This window comes from Pan troglodytes, chromosome 3 (assembly GCF_028858775.2).
Source record: "Pan troglodytes isolate AG18354 chromosome 3, NHGRI_mPanTro3-v2.0_pri, whole genome shotgun sequence".
NCBI lineage: Eukaryota > Metazoa > Chordata > Mammalia > Primates > Hominidae > Pan > Pan troglodytes.
Window position 1 is genome coordinate 4,751,054 of NC_072401.2, and position 24,194 is coordinate 4,775,247.

At 43.0% G+C, this 24,194-nt stretch overlaps 1 protein-coding gene across 8 annotated transcripts in view; it reads right to left on the reverse strand.

Moving 5' to 3' along the window:
* The window catches only part of STX18 (syntaxin 18), a 122,792-nt gene that overhangs the window by 6,720 nt on the left and 91,878 nt on the right, over positions 1–24,194 (reverse strand). For all 8 annotated transcript variants that reach the window (XR_010156404.1, XM_063809327.1, XM_001154387.7 and 5 more), the window contains 2 exons: positions 12,246–12,361; positions 8,616–8,704 (listed from right to left, as the gene is read on the reverse strand). Coding sequence is in view for 7 of the 8 variants with exons in the window: in XM_063809327.1 (XP_063665397.1) it covers positions 8,616–8,704; positions 12,246–12,361 (205 nt within the window). In the remaining variant the exon portion in view is untranslated. The remainder of the gene's footprint in view (positions 1–8,615; positions 8,705–12,245; positions 12,362–24,194) is intronic.

Sequence of the window (24,194 nt, forward strand, 5' to 3'; positions counted from 1 at the left end):
GATAGTAGCACCCAATGGTCCCTTTCTGCCTTGTAATAAACTGTGCCCATCCCAAACTTCCCATGTCACCCTGAGCTTCCTGAGGGCGGGAACTGGGTGGAACGTAACTTTGCAAAGGCATTCCAGTTATTCTTTCTTTCTTATAGATTAAAGCTGCCATCAAATCCACAAGTATTTTCTGAGGCATTCTGTAAGCAGGAGTGGGAGGGATACATACAAGCAAGCCTCTGGAAGCTCCGAATCGATGGAAGATCTGGCTTATCACTTGCTTAGTAAACCAAAAATACAAGGGAAACAATGGTTATGGGAGGCAGCTGACCACCACGGGCTATGCTGGCACTTCATGCAACAGCCTGACCTTGTTGCCATTGTCCTAGGGCGGAAATGAGTTGCAGGGTCTCCCCAGCAGCCTCCTTCCCACCCAGGACCCCTCCCCTCCAAGTACCCCAGCTGTGCTCTATGCAGGCGCTCTTCACACACACGCCCCTTCCTAAGTCCACCAGTTTCGCCCCTGCACATGCACTTGCTGTATTCAGCCCTTCCCCTACCGTCCACATTCCACCCTCACCGTTTCTCACTTGCCTCCAACCTGTTATCCAATCCTTGGTCAAAGTGATCTCAAGTGCTGGTCATGCCAGAATGCCTCATGGTGGCCTTGCCCGCTGACCCTACAGATCAGGTCTAGGGCACACTGTTATCCATGCCCTGGCCACGTGACATCTCCCACCTCAGCTCTGCTCTGACAGGCTAGTTTCCTGCCTGGCTGCAGAACTCCACGTGGTCCCTCAAAACCCCAGGCATCTTCCTAGCGATCTGATACCTCAGGGCAGACTGAATCACCTTCTCTTACTTCCTCACTCTTGTTACCAAGTTCCCCTGTACTTGGCTCTTCAAGGACATTTCTCACACTTGTTCAGGGGGCTTGTCTTCTCTCTGTGGAAGGCAGCTGTCCTCCTTTGGACCCTGAGCCCAGCCCAGGGCCTCACACATGACAGAACACCAGTTCTCGGCCCCGGCTACTCAAAACACAAGGAGGCATCTGCTGCACTCCAGACCCACCGGGCCAGAAAACGGGGAAGGGGCAAAGCTCTGGGAAGGGCGGAAGTGCCAGGAAAGCTCCCTGCAGGACCACCTCATCCACAGCAGGGGGCCGTGCTGGCTGCTGACACAGAATTGCTTATGGCCCCTTTAATTAGGCAAGACAAAGGCTATTTAAGAGAGTAAAACGTTCACTTTTGAGTTTGAAAGTATCCGCTCTGTTAACTTCAACAGCTACTTAAGAGGACGGTATTTAAGGAAAACATGTAATTACTAAAACATGCAGGCGCCAATTCACTTTGGCTAATTCAGGTACTACTCAGCTTTTCCTGGGTGGCGGCATTTTCTTGAATTTTTCTAATGACAAAATATGGCCCTGGCCCTGACCTTTTAAATCCACAGTCCCTTTTATGCTTTGAAACTGTTCCTAAACAAAATTAACTAGTGGTTTGGGGTGATTCATTCCTGGACTGTTCCTTGGGAACAAAGCTTTTCTTGTTTCCTCCCCAACTTGAGGGCCTGTGGTATAAGGCACTTAGGTGCGGCACCTCCTCTTAGGCCTCTTCGTAATTGTTACTTCTGATAGCTCCATGTCCGCCCTCCACTGCACTCAGGAGTGGGATCAGATGCTGGCTCTAATTTCCTTCCACCCCACCTGAAAAATACCTAGTCCCTAGAGGAAGAGAAGCAGGTGCCTCAAGATCCGGATCAAAGGTGCTAAGGGCTGAGGAGAGAGGTTTGCCAACGGCCAGGAGTTTTAATGGAGAGCCGCCTCTGTGTTTAAAAAACAAAAGGCCTATTTCCCAGACAACTACAAGGTCACTATTACTTAAGGAGCCTGGCAGGGCCCAGGACAATTAGGTCATGGCAAGGCTGCTGACAACACTGACTTGTACCAGGTTTCAGGATGGCTTCCAACGCTGTCTAAATGGCAAACCTGTGTGCCTCCCTTCGTCTGTTGCCAGGTGGCAGGCATAGTGGTGGATGTACCACATGGATATGGGAGCCAGTTCTGGGGGCCTTATAGGAACCCTGGGGCAATGCTGGGCCAGTCACTGGCTTCTGGTGGGCCTGTCAGTTTCTTTGGGGACAGATGTGGTGATTCTTATCCTTTTCTGCCTGACCCTGAGGATGCAAAGTCACGGCTGGACTTCCAGCCCCTCACCTTCTAAGCAGTAAGCTGTTTTGGAGGTAACAATCTCTGGGCGTCTCTGTCTTTGTCACTAAAATGGGGACAGTAACAGTACTTAAGTAGTGGGGTTGTTAGAAGGAATACATGAGTGAATACATGTGAGTTGTCTACCAAAGTGCATGGCATATAGTAAGCTCTCGGTGAATGCTGTCTATCATGATTTAATCTCTTGGGTGTCAGTTTCTGGATATGCAAAATGAGCGGTCAGATGCTGTGGGACCCCTTCTACCCTCTAGTCTCAAAAGTCCTAGAGGCCTGCTGTGGCTCTCAGCCATTTCACTCTCCCAGGCACTGGGAAATGCACCCATAGCATCTTCTTCCAGAGCTCGCTGAGCCTCACTAGCTAGTATCTGTCTCTTTGTGGCCACACTTTGCAAGGTGCGGTGCTGAATGAAAGACCTGGTCTCCAAGGTCAGCACGACAGATGGGTATCTAGATGCTTTGTGAAGACAAACCTGAACACAATCAAGGAAATTCTTATTTTCCTATGGAATTGCAAAGGAAGGTGAGAGGCCTAGATGGTGGGTACGGTGGGCAGGTTGGGCCCTCCATGCATGGTGGTTGCCAGCCGCTGCTCTGGGCTCCCTGCATTGGCCCATCTGCTCTACGCTGTTAAGGTCTCCTACCAAAACACAATGCTTTCCTTCAGCTAGACCAGCACTCTCCCCCACCCTCCAACCATGGCAGCACAGCATCATGTTGAACAGCCTAGGACTTGGGACCTATGTGACCTAGGGCTGGTGACTTAAGCTCTCTGTAAAACGGGGCCAGCAATACTCTCTCCATATGGGTTGCATAAATGAACATATGCTGAACGGCTCAGAGCAGTACTTGGCACATGGTATGTGTCACATGCACGTTAGACAATATCATTATTCAACTGCTTTATCCCATGTAGAAGTCAGTTAGACTTTCCAATCAAGCCCTGCTAAAAGGTTTCCAATCTGGTTTAAAGGATACAAATTCACATTGTGAATATATTGTTATAGAAATCCTTTTCTAATCTAATCCTCTTTACTATAATTTTCAAAAGAAAATCACTCCTACAAAGGCCTTTGAGTATAAAATGACGCCAAGAGAAGTATTTGTGTCACAAAGAGCCAAGAAAAGCTGAGGAGCACAGGGGGACCATCCCAGAAAGCCCTCTGGCCCTCATAGCTCAGGAGTCCCCTGCCCAGCTCCTTCTGGACTCTTCCAGACGTGCTTTCTCTGTACCAAACCCCTTCACACTTCTGGCTGTGTGACCCTCACCTCGATCCCCTATGATCCCCATAATGTGACAGTAGACGGACTCTGCCGTATCCTTCTGGTGGAAGCCAGCATTTGCTGTGCCCCTGTAAACCTGGAACCTCCCCAAGGTCTGTCCAGCTCTCACTATGTGGTATTCAGATTCCACCAATCCTTGTTCTAGATGCATGAGCTGAAAACTGGCGAGCCCTGCCAGCCAGCCACTGGGGGTTTCTACAGGCCTACCTCAGGGGACAGGGCCTTGGAAGATGCCTTTCATGTGGATTTAAGAAACAGAAGCCACATTCATGTTTTTAAAAATTATCCCAAGGAGTACATCAATAAATGCAGGTGGTTTTACCTGAGGCAAGTAAAGTGAATGTGTGTTTAGAAAGGGAGAAATTTTCTTGATGTAACTTTGGAAAACAATTTGGTTCCACTCAGCCTGACCACAAACACCTGCAAACTCAAAGGCATTAATATACCTGTATCATGAGTTATATACGGAAATTTATTGTGCAAATCATATAATACCCTGCAACCATTTTGAAATAGGTAATAACTGTTCCTTTGGGTGAAACAATGAATTATATTGCTATTATTGGGCTTAATTCATTATTTTACCCTGAGGAAAAATTCCGAAACAGTGATTATGAATTATGACCACGATTTGCTACAATATTTTCCAATTTAAAACCAACAGTGTTGTATTTCTTTCTCTTTATTTTCAAAGTTAAGCCTTTTAAATAAGATTTGAGTTAGTCAGACTATAAGATATGGTACTTAGCTATTATTCCCAATTAAGAAAGAAGTTAACTGGACATTAAATAGCCTGTCATAAAAGTACTGAACATTACAGCCTTCTGCCCGATCCTCTTGCAGTAACACAATAAAAATTAGGAAGTCCTGCTGATTCTGATTGCTTTAGTCATTGACACTACCATGCTAGAGCTACCAGTGTTACTGGGAGTGGCCGCTGGTGTCTTTAGACAATGACTCGGGACAGTGGAATGAAACAGAAGCATGCTGCATCAACCTCAATGTGGGAAGAGGAGCCGTACTCTGACATATCAGTCGCTAAAACACGTGCAGGGCATGCCACAATGCACAGACATGGCAGTATCCTTCTGGTGGGAGGGAGTCACCATTTGCTCTGCCCTGCCCTCTGCTGGGTGCTCTTACAGGTGCTACTGCATCCAGCGCTTGAGACAATTCTGTGGGGTATTGATTCTGAAGAGATCACTGATGGCAGTGATTTCTTGCCTCAGCTTACAAAGATAGTAAGTGGTATAAATTCATAGCCAACTCTGTCTAGTCCCAAAGCCTATGTTCTTTCATCATCCCTCCACAGGATGAGAGCATCAGGTGATTACGAATATCCTCACTGCTAGCCTTCCTCTGGTCCAACTCTCACACCTACAGGCTGCTAAGTCACGCAGCTGTAAAGGTTAACATACTTAGCTCACCATTGCCTGCCAGAGAAAGGCAAAAATCCTCAGACAAACAACCCACACTATTGTTATTCTAGCTATTTCCTTTATGAAGAGTGGTGGAGTGCATTAAAAAAGAAAGAAAGAAAGAAAGAAAAAGCCCAACACAGAAGGTAAACTCTTCTTAAATACAAACGTATTCTTTCTTAATGAAGAGACAGAGCTGTACACATTTTTTGTCTAGCAAAGAAATGGGGCAATGGTATAATATTTGGGGAAACGACTCATTTCCACTAATACAAGGATTTCATATAAACCGGTGAAAACCTAAGAGATTTTTAAGAAACTTCTGCCATTATTTGGCTGTAGGACGGGAATATGATCCAATCCCTCTTTACATTCCTTTGTTGGCTTCTCCGCCCCAGCCTCCCTCCAGTGGAGTGTACCCCCAGGGTGGTGTCCATGACCCCTTCTCCTTTCTCGCTGTTCATTTTGTTTCTAGAGAGCCTCACGCAAGCCCATCCTTCAAACATCAGCTGTAAGATGTCTCCCACATGCGTTTCTCTAGCCTGAGCCCTGGAGCCCATAGACACCTCTCATGAATGTCCCACAGGCGCCTCAAACTCACACCTGTCTACATGAAATTCATCATCTCCTGCTCAGCCCCAGCCTGCCCACCTTCTGTGCACCCTCCCTCCTCCTGATGACCCACATCAAAAAGCTCAAGGTTCCTTCCTCATCTCACACTTCAGTGCAGGCCATTTCCTACACCACAGCTCTCAACACTACCTTCACTGCCACTCCCGGCTCAAGGCCCTCCTCATCTCTCAACCTGACTGACAGCAATGACTGCTTGGAATCCCTGCAGCTGTCTTCCTCTAACCACCGACTATACAATGTGCACCTCGAGGGCCTAGGTCCCACATTTGCTGGATTTGGTGAGCACTTATTTCAAGTCATAAGGTGAATTCTGGAACATGAAAGAAGCTGGAAAGGAAGGCAAGGACCTTGCAGGGCACTTTAAGGTGTTTGAGTCATTTTCTTAGTTCAGAATTATTTTTGTCTGTAAAGGACAAAGACAGCTCTGCTTAGTATTCCAAAGAAAATATCACAGGCTCTGAAGGAGAACCCCCAAAGCAAGTCTCAGGAAAGTCAGGGCTAATGGTACCATCACTGGAATCAGTTTCAAGCTTCCAAGGCGATGATTTTAAAGGGGAAACCACTCATCTGGGTGGATAAATCTGTGTGAAACTGAATTGTATATGAAAGGCATATGAAAATGGTCTGAGCTCCAGCTGCCATCCTGCATGCCCTGACCCTGCCATGATGGCATGCACGCCACAGTCCTTCCCTGCTCATGGCACACGGGCAGCTATGCCCAATCTCTTCCATCCTGTGCAGGGAGAGGCTCTTCTGCCTCTTTGTACAACCTGCCACTCTCAAGGGTAAAGGAAGGGGAAACAGAATTTTTCAAGCACCCCATGTGTCTGGCTCTTTGTTGCATGCACCTCATGGGCCAGCTCACTCAAACTTTAGCCCCACCTGTGGGGTGGCCATTTTTTGCCCATCTCACAGATGAGGGAACAGAGGTCCAGAGCAGTGAGAGGGCCCAGGGCTGCAATGATGAGGCTGCGTGTGGACTCCAGTCAGACAATACACTGTTCCCACTAGGCTGTGCTACCTTTTGGCTTTTTTGTCTTCACTTGTCCATGCCATTTTTAGGAAAGAGATTTGGTTTCCGTCTTTTATTTCAGGCATGGAGAAGAAACAGGAAGTCCAAAGAGCAAGAGGATGCTGAGCCAGTCCTCTGCCCTTGGCGGCCAATGCTCACGAGAGCAGACATGTGGACCCGGCCATCCCTGGAGGTCCCCAGCCTGCACAACTATGCTTACAATGACACTTCGGTGGGCCGGCGCGGCTGTTCTGACTTCTCTGCCTGGCTGGCCTGTGTCAGTGTGCCACGCTGCTCCTGTGCAGCAACACTCGCCTAGACCACCTGAACCAACTGGAAAAAAAGCACAGGTTGGAGCCAAAGGTTGGCTCTGCTGCTCTACTGGTTCGGTGATATTGGGTAGGGCTTTAGTTTTTGTGCGTCATTTTCTTCAACTGTGTAATAGTGATAATTCCTACTTGACTGGACTGTCATGAAGATTCAACAGGACAACATATGCAAAAGGCTTGGGATAGAGAAGGCATTCATAAGTATCCATAATACTAGTAATAACTGAACACTAGAACATTCTAATAGTTATTACTGATGATCCCATTTTACCATTGAAAACAACCTATAGCTTTTATGTTATACTCATCAAAGTCACTCATGCATTCAACAAAGAATTCCCCTGCGGAAGGCCGCAGGGTCCTCTGCCTAGGAAAACCAGAGACCTCTGTTCACTTGTTTATCTGCTGACCTTCCCTCCACTATTGTCCTATGACCCTGCCAAATCCCCCTCTGCGAGAAACACCCAAGAATGATCAATAAAAAAAATTAAAAATTAAAAAAAAAAAAAAAAAAAGAATTCCCAAACACTGTTCTGGGCTCTGGGTGAGGAAAACAAGACAAGATTCTGCTCTCACAGAGCTTGTGCTCTATGCAGGAAATCAACTAGGGTCATGGGACGCAGTATCTGGGAGCTGCTGTAGGTGGGGTTGCCGGGTCTGTCTGAGGAAAAAACACCTGAGACCTGTAAGACATGCCAGGAGTGGATAGAGAGAGCTTGAAATTTCAGGTGGCTTAAGCAGCAACACAAACGCCTCAGTCTGAGAAGCTCAAGGCTGGGGAAAGACTGGATCCCATTCTTCCTCAACAGAGCTGTCTTCACGCTCCACTTCTTATCTTCTTGAGGGCTGGAAATCCAGCTCTTCCCTGATTAACTAGGGGACTCTGGGCAAGACCCTTTGCTGCCTTTTGCCAATGTTAAAATGAGATGCTAATGTTCCACCACCTCTTTGTGCAATTATTAAGAGTATCATGGATAAAATGAGAATCAAAAAGTTTTGTCTACTGCAAACTGCTGCACACTTAAAATGCTATCACTTGCCAGGCAGAGTCACTGGAGGCATGCCGTGTGGTAGTCACATTCCCCACGTCTTAGAGGACAGTGTCACATCCTAGCAGCTCTAGGTGACATCTATTCCCACACACAGATAGCATATTCCATCTGGCTTCTGTCACACCAGTGTCCAGATGAGCTGCACACAGACACTGCTGGACATGAGCTGGCAGGGGCTTGGCAGACCTATCAGTTCCTTTTGAAACCCACCCATAGATGGTAAGCTATAGCAGCTGGAAACCAGAGGGCAGGTAACTAAAAGGAGGTGCTATCAGTAGTTAAGGTGTTACTCTTTTCACTTTTCAGTCATTATCTTACTTTTTTCACATTACCATAGCACTAGCAATTCAAACAATTAAAAAGCATCACAGTGGCATTTATAAAAGACCCATTTAGTCTAGAAGACTATTTTACTGTTGTTGAAAAGACATCTATTATTAGTAAAATTCTTCCAAGGCAAAATGTCTTCTTTAATTATGCTACTGCAAATTTAAAGCATATGAAAAGCACCGTAAGAATTAGGAAATCAAATGGGAAGGTGTATATAAAATACACATTTATAATTTTTAAAACTCAGTATAAAAATAAGGGCAAGGGCATTGAGGATGAGTTTCTCCTCAGTGAAACAGTCTTATGAAAACCAGTTAAAAATAATTAGGCAGAGAATAGCATTACCATTTGTATTTCTTCTGGGGATAACTCATCTTCGCCTTTGCCATCTCCCCACGTTCCCAATTCAGGTTGTGTTTCAGCCAAAATCTTTTCTGTTAAAAAAAAATTGAAAATAGAACACCAAATATGTGTTTTAGAATAGGCTGGCTTAGGATGTAGTCATAACACAAACAAGAGATGGAACAGAATCTTACAGCTTTGTCTATATATTTCATGATCTTTGGGCTAATATTCAGGCACTGCAGACATGATTCTTTCACAACATTTAGGCTTTAAATTGTCTTTGTGCAGGCACGTGCATGTGTGTGTGTGATGGGGAGGGGGACCTATGCACGGTTTCAGTATCGCACTGATGTCAGCAATGGCTGCAAACTAAATGGACATTATTCAGAATGTCTTCAGAATTCTTCAGAATGAGTCTTAAAGTATGTTTTACTTCAAGACACATACACCCCTGTCTACTTTTAAAGACTGTAAGACATATTTTTATTGTAAAAAATACATATGCATATATACATACATATATATATATACAGGAAGTGATATACTGTTCTCCAATCCTATTCCTCTCCCAGAAGTTACTGCTTTGATGTAGCTTCATAGATTTTATCTAAAGATATTCACATACAAAGATATATGAGTCCCTGTCTACCCATGAAATTCAAGTAATACACAGTTTTGTGTGTATGGCGGCTTGCTTTTCACACAGATATCAATAGTAACATGCTGTTCTAAAACTTGCTTTGTATGATTTATTGATACATCTTGGAGATGGTCCAAGTAGATCTATCTTGTTCTTTTAAATTGCTGCATGATATTCCATCGTGAGGATACGCTGGTCTTTAGCCATAACTACGCTGACAGACCTCAGTGGTTTCAGACTGTTCGCTGGTGTCATGGTACTGTGTCCCGGTCTGTGCTTTGTGCACATGCTGGAGTGACTCTCTAGGACAGATACCCGGGCATGGAACTGCTGAAAGGGAGCATAGGAACATTTTAATCTGGAGAACTTTTTCATTATGATCAAGGAAAGGTGATGCATCCTCCATTGAAGCATGTCAATACCACAGGCCCCTAGAAAGGACTGCTGCCGCCCAGGATGACGGTAAGAGGTCTGTGCAGTTCATCAACGGGGTAGGGTTGGGAGCAGAGGGGAGAGGGATGGCAGGGATGGATCCTCGGGGGAGACTGTAATGAAGTCACTTTGTGTCTGTGTCTCAGTGGTGTCTCAGGGCTTATCAGTGAGCTTCCAAGTACTCAAAGGCAAATACTGCTTCTTTTTCCTTTTTTCCTCAATCTCAGTAAATTTCCTGTAGTCAGTCTCAGCCCCATGAGATGGCAACAAGTCCAGATCTTTAAATAGGGGAAGAGAACGTAATGATAGCAACAATGTAGAGAAAGCTCACTAGGCAGGCCATGCCTGAAAGTTATGGTTATTTATTAGAAATATATCTTTACAAAAAAAACTCCATGTCATCCACAACTTAGTGCATGCAGGCTTTTAGAAAAATGGCTGTTTTTACCAGAAGTGTCATTATAGAAAAACATGTGTTTGTAAAAGGTTGGCTAAAAGTATCTTTAGAAATGGTCTGGTATTTTCCTGAGATGACATTCTTTGGGTAGGAACATTTGTACTTTCATCTACCCCCCACCCCCAGCTTATGAGCTGTCTCCTACTTGTCCTCATTATGGTATCCATTTCAAGCTTTTACTGTTGTTGATTTCTTTTTTAAGGAAAAAAACATCAAAATTAGAAACAGAAACCTTGTTCATATCTGAACCAAGCATAAATTAACTCTGAGCTAGAATGGGAAAGTTTTCTTAGCAGAACTCACACTCTACAACATGCTCATTTGTGGCCATCAGAAGCCTTCTTGACAGGCTGCCCTAAGCATCAGCCTGAAGCACAGCACCCACCATGCCAGTCCTCTGCCCAGGCCACCCGTGCACCCTGGTGCCACAGAGGCAAGTCCAGACTCCCTACTCTGGCATTCAAGGCCCTACCCACCCTTCCAAGCTTACTCCCACCTCTCCTCCCACTGATGGGCTTCACTGATCCCTAGGGGTCTCCTTTACTGACTATATTCCACCCAATCTCCAGGCTTTCTGGCCTCTGAGCATTTGCTCGTGCTGCTGCCTCTGTCTAGAACTTTCTAAGCTTTCATTTTTTATTTTTTCAGGTCCAGACTCACTTTTTTTTTTTTTTTTTTTTTTTTTTGAGACGGAATTTCGCTCTTGTTGCCCAGCCTGGAGTGCAATGGCACGATCTTGGCTCACTGCAACTTCCGCCTCCCAGGTTCAAGTGATTCTCCTGCCTCAGCCTCCTGAGTAGCTGGGATTACAGGCATGCGCCACCACACCTGGCTAATTTTGTATTTTTAGTAGAGATGGGGTTTTTCCATGTTAGGCTGGTCTTGAAGTCCTGACCTCAGGTGATCCAACCCGCCTTGGCCTCCTAAAGTGCTGGGATTACAGGTGTGAACCACTGCGCCCGGCCCAGACTCACTTCTTAGTGCCACCTCCTCTTGAAGTCTCCCTGGCCCTCTGCTCTCTCTTGAGGTACTACTTACTTTCTCCCAGGGGCTAGAGTCTTATCTTTCCCATCAACTGTGAGCTCCCTGAGGGCAGGAATCACATCCCTGAAACTTATTGAGCTCCAATGTGACACCCAAAGGAAATACTCATTGGAGCTTTCCAGATTTTAGTTTTCAGATTAGAGATGCTCAACTGGTAAGGACAATGCAAATATGCAAAAATTTGAAAAAACCCTAAATCCAAAACACTTCTGGTCCCAAGCATTTCAGATAAGAGATACTCAACCTGTAATTTCTGTGACATGTCCAGGACCATGCCTAGCATCTGGAAGACAAGAGTTAATAAGAACTGCCATGAGACTACGGAGAAGGATGCTAAAGGGGACTCCCAGGTCTCTCCTGGCTCCAGCACGCCATCACCCTGTGATTCACACAAAGAACCCTGCTCCATTCTGCCTTTGAGATACGGCAAACTATGCAGGCATCCCTACGCAGGGGTACCAGCCAGACACACAGATCGCAAACATCCATGACCACACTGTGTATGTCCCCCTACATTTTCGGACTTCATGGAGACCCTGTATTTCTTCTGCATCTCCTGTGCATCAGGAACTATTCTAAGCCATGGGCCCTCTAGTATCTGTGGTGATAGGCAGCACATCAATTCAGATTTGCATTTTGTCCTGTTGGTTTTACTGGCTGTGAAACGCTGCTGAGGTTATACACTCTACCCGGATGCAGGCCTGGCAGCTCAGAGCTGACATGCAGGGCATGGCTGCCAGGGAGGCAATGCTGCCTCTCCTGAGGCCGGCACACAGGGCTCCTGAGGCAGACAGCTCCCGGCCTCACCCCTCCAGCAGGCCCTTTCTCCCGGACCCCGCCAGCTCCCAGGTGACTGGGTGAATGCACCCCCCGCCTCCGTGGCACTCACGAAGATCAACTGACAGACACAAAGGCTGCCGCCTCCTGCTTCCTTTGCTTTATGCAAATACAAACACCAAAACATGTCCGAGACTGTGCTACTTCGTTCCTGTGCTGTACTCTTGCCAACATGTCACAAGGAAGAAATGCAAGGTGAGATTTTCATCTCAATTCGTACCTGGACGTTCTTCAGTGGCAGGGTTTTCTTCAGAGTCTTTTGAAGGACTCTGTGAAACTTTCTCAGAAGATGTGGATTCTCTTGTCTTTGTATTTGGTTCTGGTTCCAGCTTAGATCTAAAAATAAATAATTAGCCGGCAGGTATTTTATTTCCATAACAGGATTCCTTTTTGAAAACAGAAGGAGTCACATGTGACCCTGCGCTTTTGCTCTGTGTCCCTGTACTGGAGAGCAGTCACTGCCTCTGGGCCCAGTGGCCATCCGGATACACCTCCACTGGGGCACTTAACACTGGCATTATTGCCTGCAGGGTAGAGATTGTGCATGCCCTCTGCATTTGCAGCCACAGCACAGTGACCAGCATGCAGGGGGAGGCTGCAGTCGGTATGTGCTGAATACACTCCATAGACTGACACACCGCACTCAACAAACCCAGGAAGCTGGATTGATGCTTACCCAGTAGTTGACACTAATGCAAAAAGATTGCTGAGTATGTTATTAATAATAATATATAATACATATTATACATATATTCATATATATATATACCCCCACACACATATATACCCCCAACACATGTATACCCACACATATACACACACCACACACATATATACCACATATATATACCCATGCACACATATATACATACCCTCCCACATATATACCCACACACATATATACCACACATATACCCCCCCACACATACCTCCACATGTATACACACAATATATATACCACATATATATACCCCCACACATATATACCCCCTACATACACACATACCCCATATATATACATACATGCATGTATATCCCCCACATATACACACACACCACATACATACATATATTCACATATACTCACCCACATAAACACACACACATATATACACACACATATACCCACACATATACACATACCATATATACACACCCACATACATATACTACATATATATACCCCCCACTCACATATATACCACCTACATACACACACCATATATGTGCAGATATGTATATATACCCCCCACATATACCCTTCCACACACACATATATCTACATACACATATATACATACACACACACACTCATATATACCCCCACATATACACACACATATACTCCCACATACATATACTCCCACATACACACACAGAAACACACACATACCCCCTACCCATATATACACACACACACACACCCCCACACACATACCCCCCAACATATATACTCATACACACATACATATATACCTATACCCACACACGTATATGTTCTAAGTCACATCTTAATATAAGTTAGCTCTGAAAGCACAGGTCCTTAAATACCCACTTGAAGGCGCAGACTCGTTTCAGGACTGAGTCCTCTGCACTTGGCATTCCCGTTTCTTCCCCATGGGCTCTTCCCAGGGCATCGTCTTCCTTCCCATCTACAGGGCTGAGCTCAATTTCACCTACTCAGAGAGGCCACCTCTGACTCTTCTGTCAAGGAAAGGCCGCCTCCCACTCCTCTGCATCTGTTTTCTCCATAGCAGTTATCACAGTCTATAATCCCCCTGTTTATTTATCTGTTGGTTGTCAGCCTTGCTCCTAGATCCCAGATTCTGGATTAGTGCCTGGTATTCCATTGCATAAATATATGTTGAATGAATGAGTGCATTATAAATACAAGTAACTGGTTAATAAGAAAACATTTTGGTTATGCAATAACAGGCTTTGTAATAGCTTTACTAGAATCTACATAAACGCTATAAAATTATAGGCAGAGTGCTATCTAGGATAAATTCCATATTGTTAGGCAGAGAGACTGTAATTAAAGGAACAATGTAAATGCATATTAGGGTGATATTACTAATGCCAGCTAACATTTGTTAATGGCTCATAGAGTGGACATTTTTTCTAAGCAATTTGTATGGATAAATTTATTTAATTTCGAATATCCCCATCAGGTAGGTACTAGTATTAACAACCTTTTAACAAAGGAGGAAACTGAGGTGTAGAGAAGTTAGGAAACTTGCCCAGGTCACAGTCAGCAAATGGCTGGGCTGGGACATGACCTCAGGGAACCTAGCTCTGAAGCCCATGCTCGTAACAACTGCTCCATGTGGGGTATATTCTACCCATCCTGGGCTGTGGGAAAGGACTTCTGTGGTCGAATCAGTCTGAGAAAGTTGAGTCAAAGCTAGATAGGTGTTTCACTATATAAGTTTTCAGAGCCTTTAATATGCTCAAATACATTTTGAATTTCCAAAAAGGATGGTATTTGCAAATAACCTGATTGCAGACACTCTCTTCACAGAGTTTTTTGAGAGCAGTTTTCTCAAAAAGACTATTTAGGAAATGGTCCTCTACAAAATTTAACAAAAAATTTTTTCAAAAGTCACTGTTATCAATCTTTTTAATTGTTCTGGTTACTACAGCTGAGTCATAAAACTTAGTGCCTTGAAACAGTGAGATTTATTACTGATCACTGCTTCTGGGGTCAGGAATTTGGGAACACCTTGGCTGGGTGGTTCTGGCTCTGTGTGTCTCAGGGGGGTGCAGTTAGAAGGCAACTAGGGCTGCAGTCATCTGAAGGGCTGACCAGGGCTGGAGGGTTCACTTCCAAGGAGGCCACACACATGGCTAGCAAGTTGGTGCTTGCTGGGAGCCTCATTTCTTCTTCATGGAGCTGCAGGAGTGTGTTACTGGTGGCTGCCTGCAGGGCTGGCAGTCTTAAAAACTTTGGTGGAAGCTTCAGTGCCTTTCATGACCTAGCCTTAGAAGTCAGAAATCACAATTCTGGCCATATTCTACTGCCCAACACATTCACGATTGTCCACTGGAGTTCAAGGGGAAGAAACACAGACTCCAATTTGCTTTCTCAGTGGAGCAGTAACATCACTTTTTAAGAAGAGCATGTGGTATGGGATCTATTTGGGGGCAGCTTTCTTTGGAAAATATAATCTGCTATTCTAAGTATCACAAATATGCACAAAGGTAAAGTTATAAGGATATTCACCACAAAACTGCTTATAACAACAATAACAAAATGACTTCAATGTTCATGATAATGTACCTCATTTACAGTTGGAAGATATAATGAAAGAGAAGATTCTACTTGCAATAGCCAAAACAAAACAAAAGATAAAAAACTAACAATATCAACAAAAACTTTAAAATAAACTTAAGCCCAAAGCCCATACGTAAAAAACCAAAAAAGATTCCTGAAAGACACAAAGGAAAGGACACATCATTCTTGGACAGAAAAAGAAATATAAAGATGTTGGTTCTCCCTAAGTTAATTTATAAATGTAATGTGATCCCAATAAAAAAAATCACCAGGTCCCATCCTGAAGCCGGAAAAATCAACTATGAAATTCATCTGGAAATAAGCAAGAATGGTCAGAAAAACTGTAAACAAATATTGAACTCTAGTTAATGATATGCATACTAAAGTATTGAAGGGGAAGGGCACTGTTTGCAGTTTACTCTGAAATCTATTTTAAAAAGAGACTAAATGCATATGGAATGATAGGCAGGTAAAAGAAGCAAGTATGGTAAAATGTAAATGCTCGAATCTAGGGTATAGGTATATGGGTGTTCACTGTAAAATTCAATTCTGCCATATGTTTGAAAAGGTTTATAGTGAAAATATCATGGAGATTAGGAAGGGGAGGCAATAATAGCCAAGATAACCCTAAAAAACCAAGTGTGGTATTAGAGCATGAAAAGATTGACAGACCAATGAATAGGATATAAAATTCAAAACCAGACTCAACTGCATATATGTATTTAATATATGATATGGTTTAATAAGTTGCACTGGGATAATCGGTAGTTATATGAAAGAATAAATGTTTTCCCTCTCCCTACACTGTACACCAAGGTAAATTCCAAATGCATCAGAGATATACACATAAAAAAATGAACCACACATATGAAAAAAAAAAACATGGGTGAACTGGGTGCGGTGGCTCACTCCTGTAATCCCAGCACTTTGGGAGGCCGAGGAGGGCAAATCACTTGAGGTCTAAGCCCAGCCTGGCCAACATGGTGAAAGCCTGTCTCTACTAAAAATACAAAAATTAGCCGGGCGTGGTGGCACGCACCTGTAGTCCCAGCTACTCAGGAGGCTGAGGTGGGAGAATTGCTTACGCCTGGGAGGTGGAGGTTTGCAGTGAGCCGAGATCACCCACTGCACTCCAGCCTGGGCGAAAGAACGAGAGTCCGTATCAAAACAAAACAAAACAAATGAAACAAAGCACCATGAGTGGTGGGGCATGTTGATGGCTATTGGTGGTGAAGGCTATTAGTGTATTGGCGGGTGGGGAGGACAGTGAAAGAGGTATATGGGAACTCTTGGTACTTTCTGCTCAATTTTGCTATGAACGTAAAACTGCTCTTAAAATAACAAGTTTATTAAAAAAAAAAAAAAAAAGCCCCACCATAGGTAAAGTAGACAGAGAAAAAGACCAACAGCCCTACAGTAAACTAGGCAAGAAAGTTCACACAAATGCAAATGGCTTTTAAACACATGAAAAATGCTCAATCTTCCTCATAAGAAGATGATGCATATTAACAACTACACTGCGTCATTATTTCTTGCCTACTGGGACTGGTGAAAATACCCAAATGTGAAGACATACTGGGTAGGTCAGGCTGTGAAGTAGGCACTTCCGTATATTGATGGTGAGAGTGCCAAACAGTGTGACTCCTATGGAGGGGACCTTGGTAATATCCTGCAAATTAACATGTATTTAATCTCTAATCCAGCAATCCCACTTATGGGACTCTATCCCAAAGATATAACAATAATATGAAAAAGTTATTGATTATAGCAATTTCGTAATTCAATTTTAATATGGCAAAGGCCTAGGAAAAAATCCACATGTCCATCAACATGGAACTGGTGGAAGACACTCTGCAGTACTATGGAGCTGTAAAATAGAATGTATACCTTTATACACTGCTCTAGAGCAATCAAACAAGATGGGGAAAAGCATGTATAGAAGGGATCTTCCTTAATCTGATAAACACGTACAAAATCTACAGTTAGCATCATACTTTATGATGAAAGCCTAAGTGTTTTCCCTAGGATGAGGAACAACGTAAGGACCCAGTAGATCTGAACAACAGAGGAAGAGAAAACAATTACAAAATCATTTTATGAGGCCAGTATCACCCAGATTCAGAAACCTATGAAGATATTACAAGAAGAGAAAATTAGACACATATCTTCATGAACATAAAAGCATCCTTAATACAAACTGATTTTAGCAATATGTAAAGACAATAATGTATCATGACCAAATGAGGTTTAACCCAGGAATACAAAGTTGGTTTAACATTTGAAAATCGATCAGTGTAATACACCCCCTCAACAAAAAAAGAAAAAAGCCTATATGATCATTGCATTAGATGTAGAAAAAGCATTTGAAAAAGTCAAGATCCTCTGATGATAAAAACTTTCAGCAAACTAGGAAAATAAGGTATGCAGTAAAGGGATGACTCAGCAGGTTTGTGGTGTTCAAATTCTGCACATTCCAAGGAAAAAACTGGCCCTTGCTTGGCTCCTGGGAGATAACCTCTAAGCTCCTAGCACGTCTTGTCTGATGAGAGTATCTTTGTATACCTGGGGGCATTCCAGATAGTTTATGCTAACAGAGTGATTTATGACTGGGGGCCTTGGGCCACTGTATCAGTGCATGGCAGACACACTTGATGGCAATTTAAGTAATGAGGGCTGCCATGTGGAGGTTGCTTGGCGGGAGGGTGGCTAAGTGAAGGTGTATATAAACTACATTCTTTTTACAAGCAGTAGTGGTTCTCCTGTCCAGCCCACTGCCACTGGACTGCTCTGTAAATAAGTTCCCCCAAATAAACTCTGTTTTGTTTGTTGGCTCGGGGTCTCTTCTTCAGCCTCTTTGAACCAAGTGCCATCCCTACTGAAGTTAACAGGGGTCTGGCATGACCATCATTTTGACCTCTGGAGGGGCTGGAGACTGAGTTAACTACGGCCTGCTATGCTAGCACTTCACATCTACATCACTGACCCCCAGTGAAAACCCTGAACACCAAGGCTCAGGTGAGCTTCCCTGATTGACAATACATGGTGACACAGGTATTGGGAGTCACATATTGGGAGAATTAAGTGCTGTCTACACTATTCCACTGGGAGAGGACAGCTAGAAGCTTGTACCTGGTCTCTCCTGGAGTTTGCCCTATGTGCCTTTTAGCTTTGGTGATTTTAATCTGTATTCTTTCACTATAATATACTGTAACTATGAGTATAATAGTGTTTCTGAGTTCCGTGAGTTCTTCTAGCAAATCCCTCAATAAGAAAGGAAATTTCCTTAACCTGATAAAGAACAGCTACATAATACCTACTTCTGTGATATACACATAAAAAAATGAACCACAAATATGAAAACAAACAAACAAACATGGGTGTGCTGGGTGCAGTGGCTCATGCCTATAATCCCAACACTTCATACTTAATGGTGAAGTATTAAATCCTTGTCCCTTAATCAAGAGCAAGGAAAAGATGTCCATCCTAACCACTTCTATTCAACATGGTACCAGAGGCGTCAGCGAAGGGCTGTAATAGCCCGTAGGGGCCTACAATGTTGGGACCTTTGCGTAGTTGTATGTAGCCTAGAATTTTTCGTTCGGTTAGCAGTTTGCTCCACAGATTTCTGAGCATTGGCCGTAGTATACTCCTGGTCGTGTGGCGGTGAAAGTGGTTTGGTTTAGGCGTCCGGGAATTGCGTCTGGGCCCTAGCCAGTGCAATAAAACAAGAAAGGAACAAGAAATAAAAGGCATAAAGATTAAAAAGCAAAACTACTGTTATTCACATATGGTATGATTATGTATGTAGAAAATTGATAGAATTTACAATAAAAAGGTCACATGCAGTGGCTCATGCCTGTAATCCCAGCACTTTAGGAGGCCGAGGCAGGTGGATCACCTGAGGTGAGGTCAGGAGTTCAAGAACAGCCTGGCCAACGAGGTGAAACCTTGTCTCTACTAAAATACAAAAATTAGCCAGGCATGGTGGTGGGCGCCTGTAATCCCAGCTACTCAGGAGGCTGAGGCAGGAGAATTGCTTGAACTCGGGAGGCGGAGGTTGCAGTGAGCCAAGATCGAGCGATTGCACTCTAGCCTGGGCAACAAGAACGAAACTACGTCTGAACAACAACAACAAAAACAAAAAACAAAAAAAAAGAAAAGAATTTACAAAAAAAGCTACTAGAACTACATGTGAATTAATCAAAGTTGTAGACAGGTCAATATACAAAAATTAATTGTATTTCTATATACTAGCAATGAGAAACTGGAAAATAACATTAACAAAATGGTATCGTTTACAATAGAATAAAAAAAAAATCCAGGAATAAATCTAACAAAAGATGAGCAAGATGTCTACACTGAAAATAACAAAATATTGCTGAGAAAAAGAAATTTAAAAATAAAGTGGAAGACAGAAATAAATGCAAAGATATACTATGTTTGTGGATAGATGTTAAGATGTCCATTCTCCCCAAATTGATCTATAAATTCAACATAATCCCTATAAACATTCTAGCAGATTTTCTGAAGAAACCGAAAAGCTGATTCTAAAATTGATATGGAAATATACAAAAAATCTAAAATAGCAAAAACAATACTGAAAATTTAGAAATTTGAAGGATTTACAACTAGCTGATTCCAAGACTTATGATAAAACCACAGTAATCAAGACAGTGTGGCAGTAGAATAAGGACAATCAGACCAATGATACTGAATAGAGTCCAGAAACAGACATATACATGTTTGGGTCAACTGACTTTTGATGACGATGCCAGGTCAATTCAATGAGAAAAAGAAAGTGTTTTAAACAAACATTGATATAATAAATAGATATTTATATACAATAAAATAAACCTCAACCCCAGTTATTTATATAGAATAAAATAAACCTCAACCCCATTTCATCCTATCAAAAAGTTGGTCTGAGACAGATGATAGACCTAAACATACCACCCAGAATCATAAAGCTTCTAGAAGAAAACATAAAAGAATATCTTAGTGACCTTGGGGTAGACAAAGTAAAAATTAATAAAATTCAACTTCCTCAAAATTAAGCATTTCTGCTCACCAAGAGACACCATTAAGAAAATAAACAAACCACAGAATAGGAAAAAATATTTGCAGCATGTATATAAGGATATGTATGCAGAATATACAAAGAACTCCTATACAAATCAACAGCCAAACAATCCTCCAATACAGAAATGAGTAAAAGACTTGAACAGATACTTCACAGGAAGAAAATGAATAGTCAATCAACACATGAAAAGGTGATTAACAATATTAGTCAGTGAGGAAATGCAAACTAAACCCACAATGAAATACCACTCCACATCCAGTAGAATGGCTAGAAAAAATGGCCAATGCCAAATCCTGCCATGTGGAGGAACTGTAACTTTCATACATTGCTGGACAGTGTGTCAAATGGTGTTATCACTCTGGAAAACTTAAGACAGTTTCTTACTAAGTCTAAGAAACATCTCTACTATGACAACCCACTTTTAGTTGTTTACCCAAAAGAAATGAAAAGATAGATCCACACAAAGGCCTATAAAAGAATGTTTACAGCAGCCTTATCCATCATAGCCAAAAAAATGGGAACACCTAAATGTCCACCAACAGGATGGATAAGCCAGTGGAGTTACTTTCATGCAATGCAATATCATTCAGCAATGAAGAAGAACATAGCAAGGGTAACTCTCAAAAATAAATGTGTTAAGCAAAGGAAAAGCCAGTTAAAAACCTAAAAGAGAAACCTATTTAAAGATAAACTGAGGATCTGCTCCATGTTTGACACTAGGTATATACATATGATTATTAAATTTAGCATCTATGACTTAATATTTTACCTCAAATATTAGTTTTGGGATGTAGGAATTGAGCAACCTGACACATTAGCAAATTTTCAAACTAGCTTGACAAGATACTCATCTGCCAGAATTTTCAGATTTTTTTTTCCAGTTACTAAATGACAAATAGCAAAATTTCTTAGCCTGTTTTCCCACCTATAAAATGGGGCTCTGACTATCTTTCTTGTTAGAGTTACTGCTTTATATGTAAGTGCTAACTCAGCACAGTCTACATCACATAGTAAGAGCTCAAAAAATTAGCTATTACTACAACGATTACACTACTGCTGCTGCTGCCATTATTACTGTGAAATAACAAAAGGCAGAACGGTTTAATAAGATAATTTTTTTTGTGAAGTCTTAAAGCAATATACATTTTTTTCCACTGATAAGATGCAGACCGATGGAGGAACAGAAGAAAACTGCTGAACCAACCCATAAATAATGCAAATAATTCAGAGAAAAGAGTACACTTGTACAATCTGTACAAGGGACTTAGCAGGGTCTTCAGTGCTGGCCCAACTAGCTGCTGATCTTCTGAATGTCACTGTGAAGGGGGAAGGACTGAAGGAGCCTTGACAGAGTAGCAGGGCAGTGGCCTAGGGTGGTGGCCAAAGGCTACTCGAGTGGTGGGGGGCTTTCTCCTTGGCCACACTGCACAGCAGACTGACCTGATGCCCTCCCAGGCTGTCTTGGCTGTCAGGTTACTCCAGCAATTCTGTAAATCCCATGGCAGTCTGGAGATGAGACTCCTTAAACCACTGGTTTACTGACTGCCTTGAAAAAGACACATTTACAATGGGATTTGGAGCCAACAAAGGGCTTAAATTCTAGAATGCCACTTATTTTTAGTGTGGCCTTGGATGGGTTTTATTTTATGCTTTTTTTTTTTTTTTTGACAGAGTCTCACTCCATCACCCAGGTTGGAGTGCAGTGGCACGATCTCAACTCACCACAACCTCTACCTTCCAGGCTCAAACGATTCTTGTGCCTCAGCCTCCCGAGTAGCTGGAATTACAGGAGGGCACCACTACACCCAGCTAATTTTTGTATTTTTAGTGGAGGTGGGGTTTTGCCATGTTGACCAGGCTGGTCTCAAACTCCTGATCTCAAGTGATCCACCTGCCTCGGCCTCCCAAAGTGCTGGGATTACAGGCATGAGCCACCGCGCCCAGCCAATTTTATCCTCTTTGTCTAAGTTTTCTTCATCTGCAAAATGGAGAAAATACTATCTTTCTCAAAGAGTTCTTTCAAAGATTAAATGAGATCACCCATGAGAAAGTGCCTGGCATGAAGCCTGGCACACAGTAGGTGCTCCCCTGGTTTACCACCTAACCTCTAGGCCTTGGTTTTCTTAACTGTAAAATGGCTTTCAGTATCTTTCATTCCAACCCAACACCACAGGGTTCATTCTGGCTTTATCCCTTTCATTTTTCTGAGTGAGAAACCTGGCTTCCAATATCCTTCCAACAATATCTACTACTAGAGTTGTTGCAAACACTAAAAAAGTAGTAGACCAAAAAAAAGTTATGACAAATATTATTACATTACTTCCATTTCTCCCTTGGACCCCATTCTTTTTTTTTTTTTTTTTTTGAGATAAGGTCTCACTCTGTTGTCCAGGCTAGAGTGTAGTGTTGTGATCATAGCTCACTGCAGCCTTGAACTCCTGGGCTTAAGCGATCCTCCCACCTCTGCCTCCTGAGAAGCTGGGACTACAGGTGCATGTCACCACACCCAGCTAATTTTTAAATTTTTTGTAGAGATGGGATCTCACTATGTTGCCCGGGTTGGTCTTAAACTCCTGGCCTCAAGCAATCCTCCCACCTCGGCCTCCCAAAGTGCTGGGATTATAGGTGTGAGCCACTGCACACGGCACCCCCCCACCCCACTCTATTTTGACCAGTTATCTCAGTAATATCCTTTATAACAACAGCATCACACACTGCTCCTAACTAGTACTTCTCTTCAGTCTCCTTGTTTGGAACAGCTCTTCAGTCTCTCCTTGAGTTTCACGGCCTCAACACACAATAATGTGTCACTTATTCTGTAAGAGATCTCTGAATTTGAGTTTGATGTTTCCTCGCGGTTGGATTCAAGTCATGCTTCTTTGGCAGAAATCACAAAAGTGATGCTTTCTTCTTGCTGCATCCTATTAGGTTGTGTGTGATTTCCCTTTGCCCACTTGATGAAGGTGGTGACTGCTAGGCTTCCCCACTGTCAAGTTATTCTCTTCCCCTTTGTAATTAGTAAGTACCAGGGGGAGCAGTGCTTTGACACTATGTAAGTATCAATTTCAATCTTTCAATTTATTCATTTATTTATTCCTATTTAGATGGATTCATAATGTCCTATCTCATTGAATGTGTTATAATGTGCTACTGCCATTTATTTTTATGCTTAAGTTATCTCTAATTTGGCCAGTAGACACCGCTTCAAATTGATGGCTGTGTCCTTTAGACACGTCCTAACATTCTGAGCCCTTCCTTGTTCCAGGTTTATATGTTCCCTGCTCCAGTTTAAGAATCAGCCATTTCCCTAAGAGGCCTGGCTCCCTGAAGGTGAAGTTGGTATTTAGAAGACAAGATCTGAGTGCTAACTACGCTTATTGCTATTACAGTGTCACTGTTTCCAGGCCTCCTCGGTGGCCAGAGCAAGAAAATATATGCATGCATTTTCATACACGCGTATAAATGTGTACATACGTACACATTTACAACCATAGTTACTTCTGTATTGATCTTTGGAAATTGAAAACCGTGAATTCGTGCCAATCTTTCATTTCCACCCAAGACCACAGACAGGGCTTTTCCCCTTTCACTTCTCCTATAGTGAGAAACCTAGCTTTCAATATCCTCCTTTATTTATTTAGAGACAGTGTCTCGCTCTGTTGCTCAGGCTGGAGTGCAGTGGCTCAATATCAGCTCACTGCAACCTGCACCTCCCGAGTCAAGCGATTCTGGTGCCTCAGCCTCCCACATGGCTAGGACTATAGGTCGTGCTAATTTTTGTTTTAGTAGAGACGGGGTTTTGCCATATTGCCCAG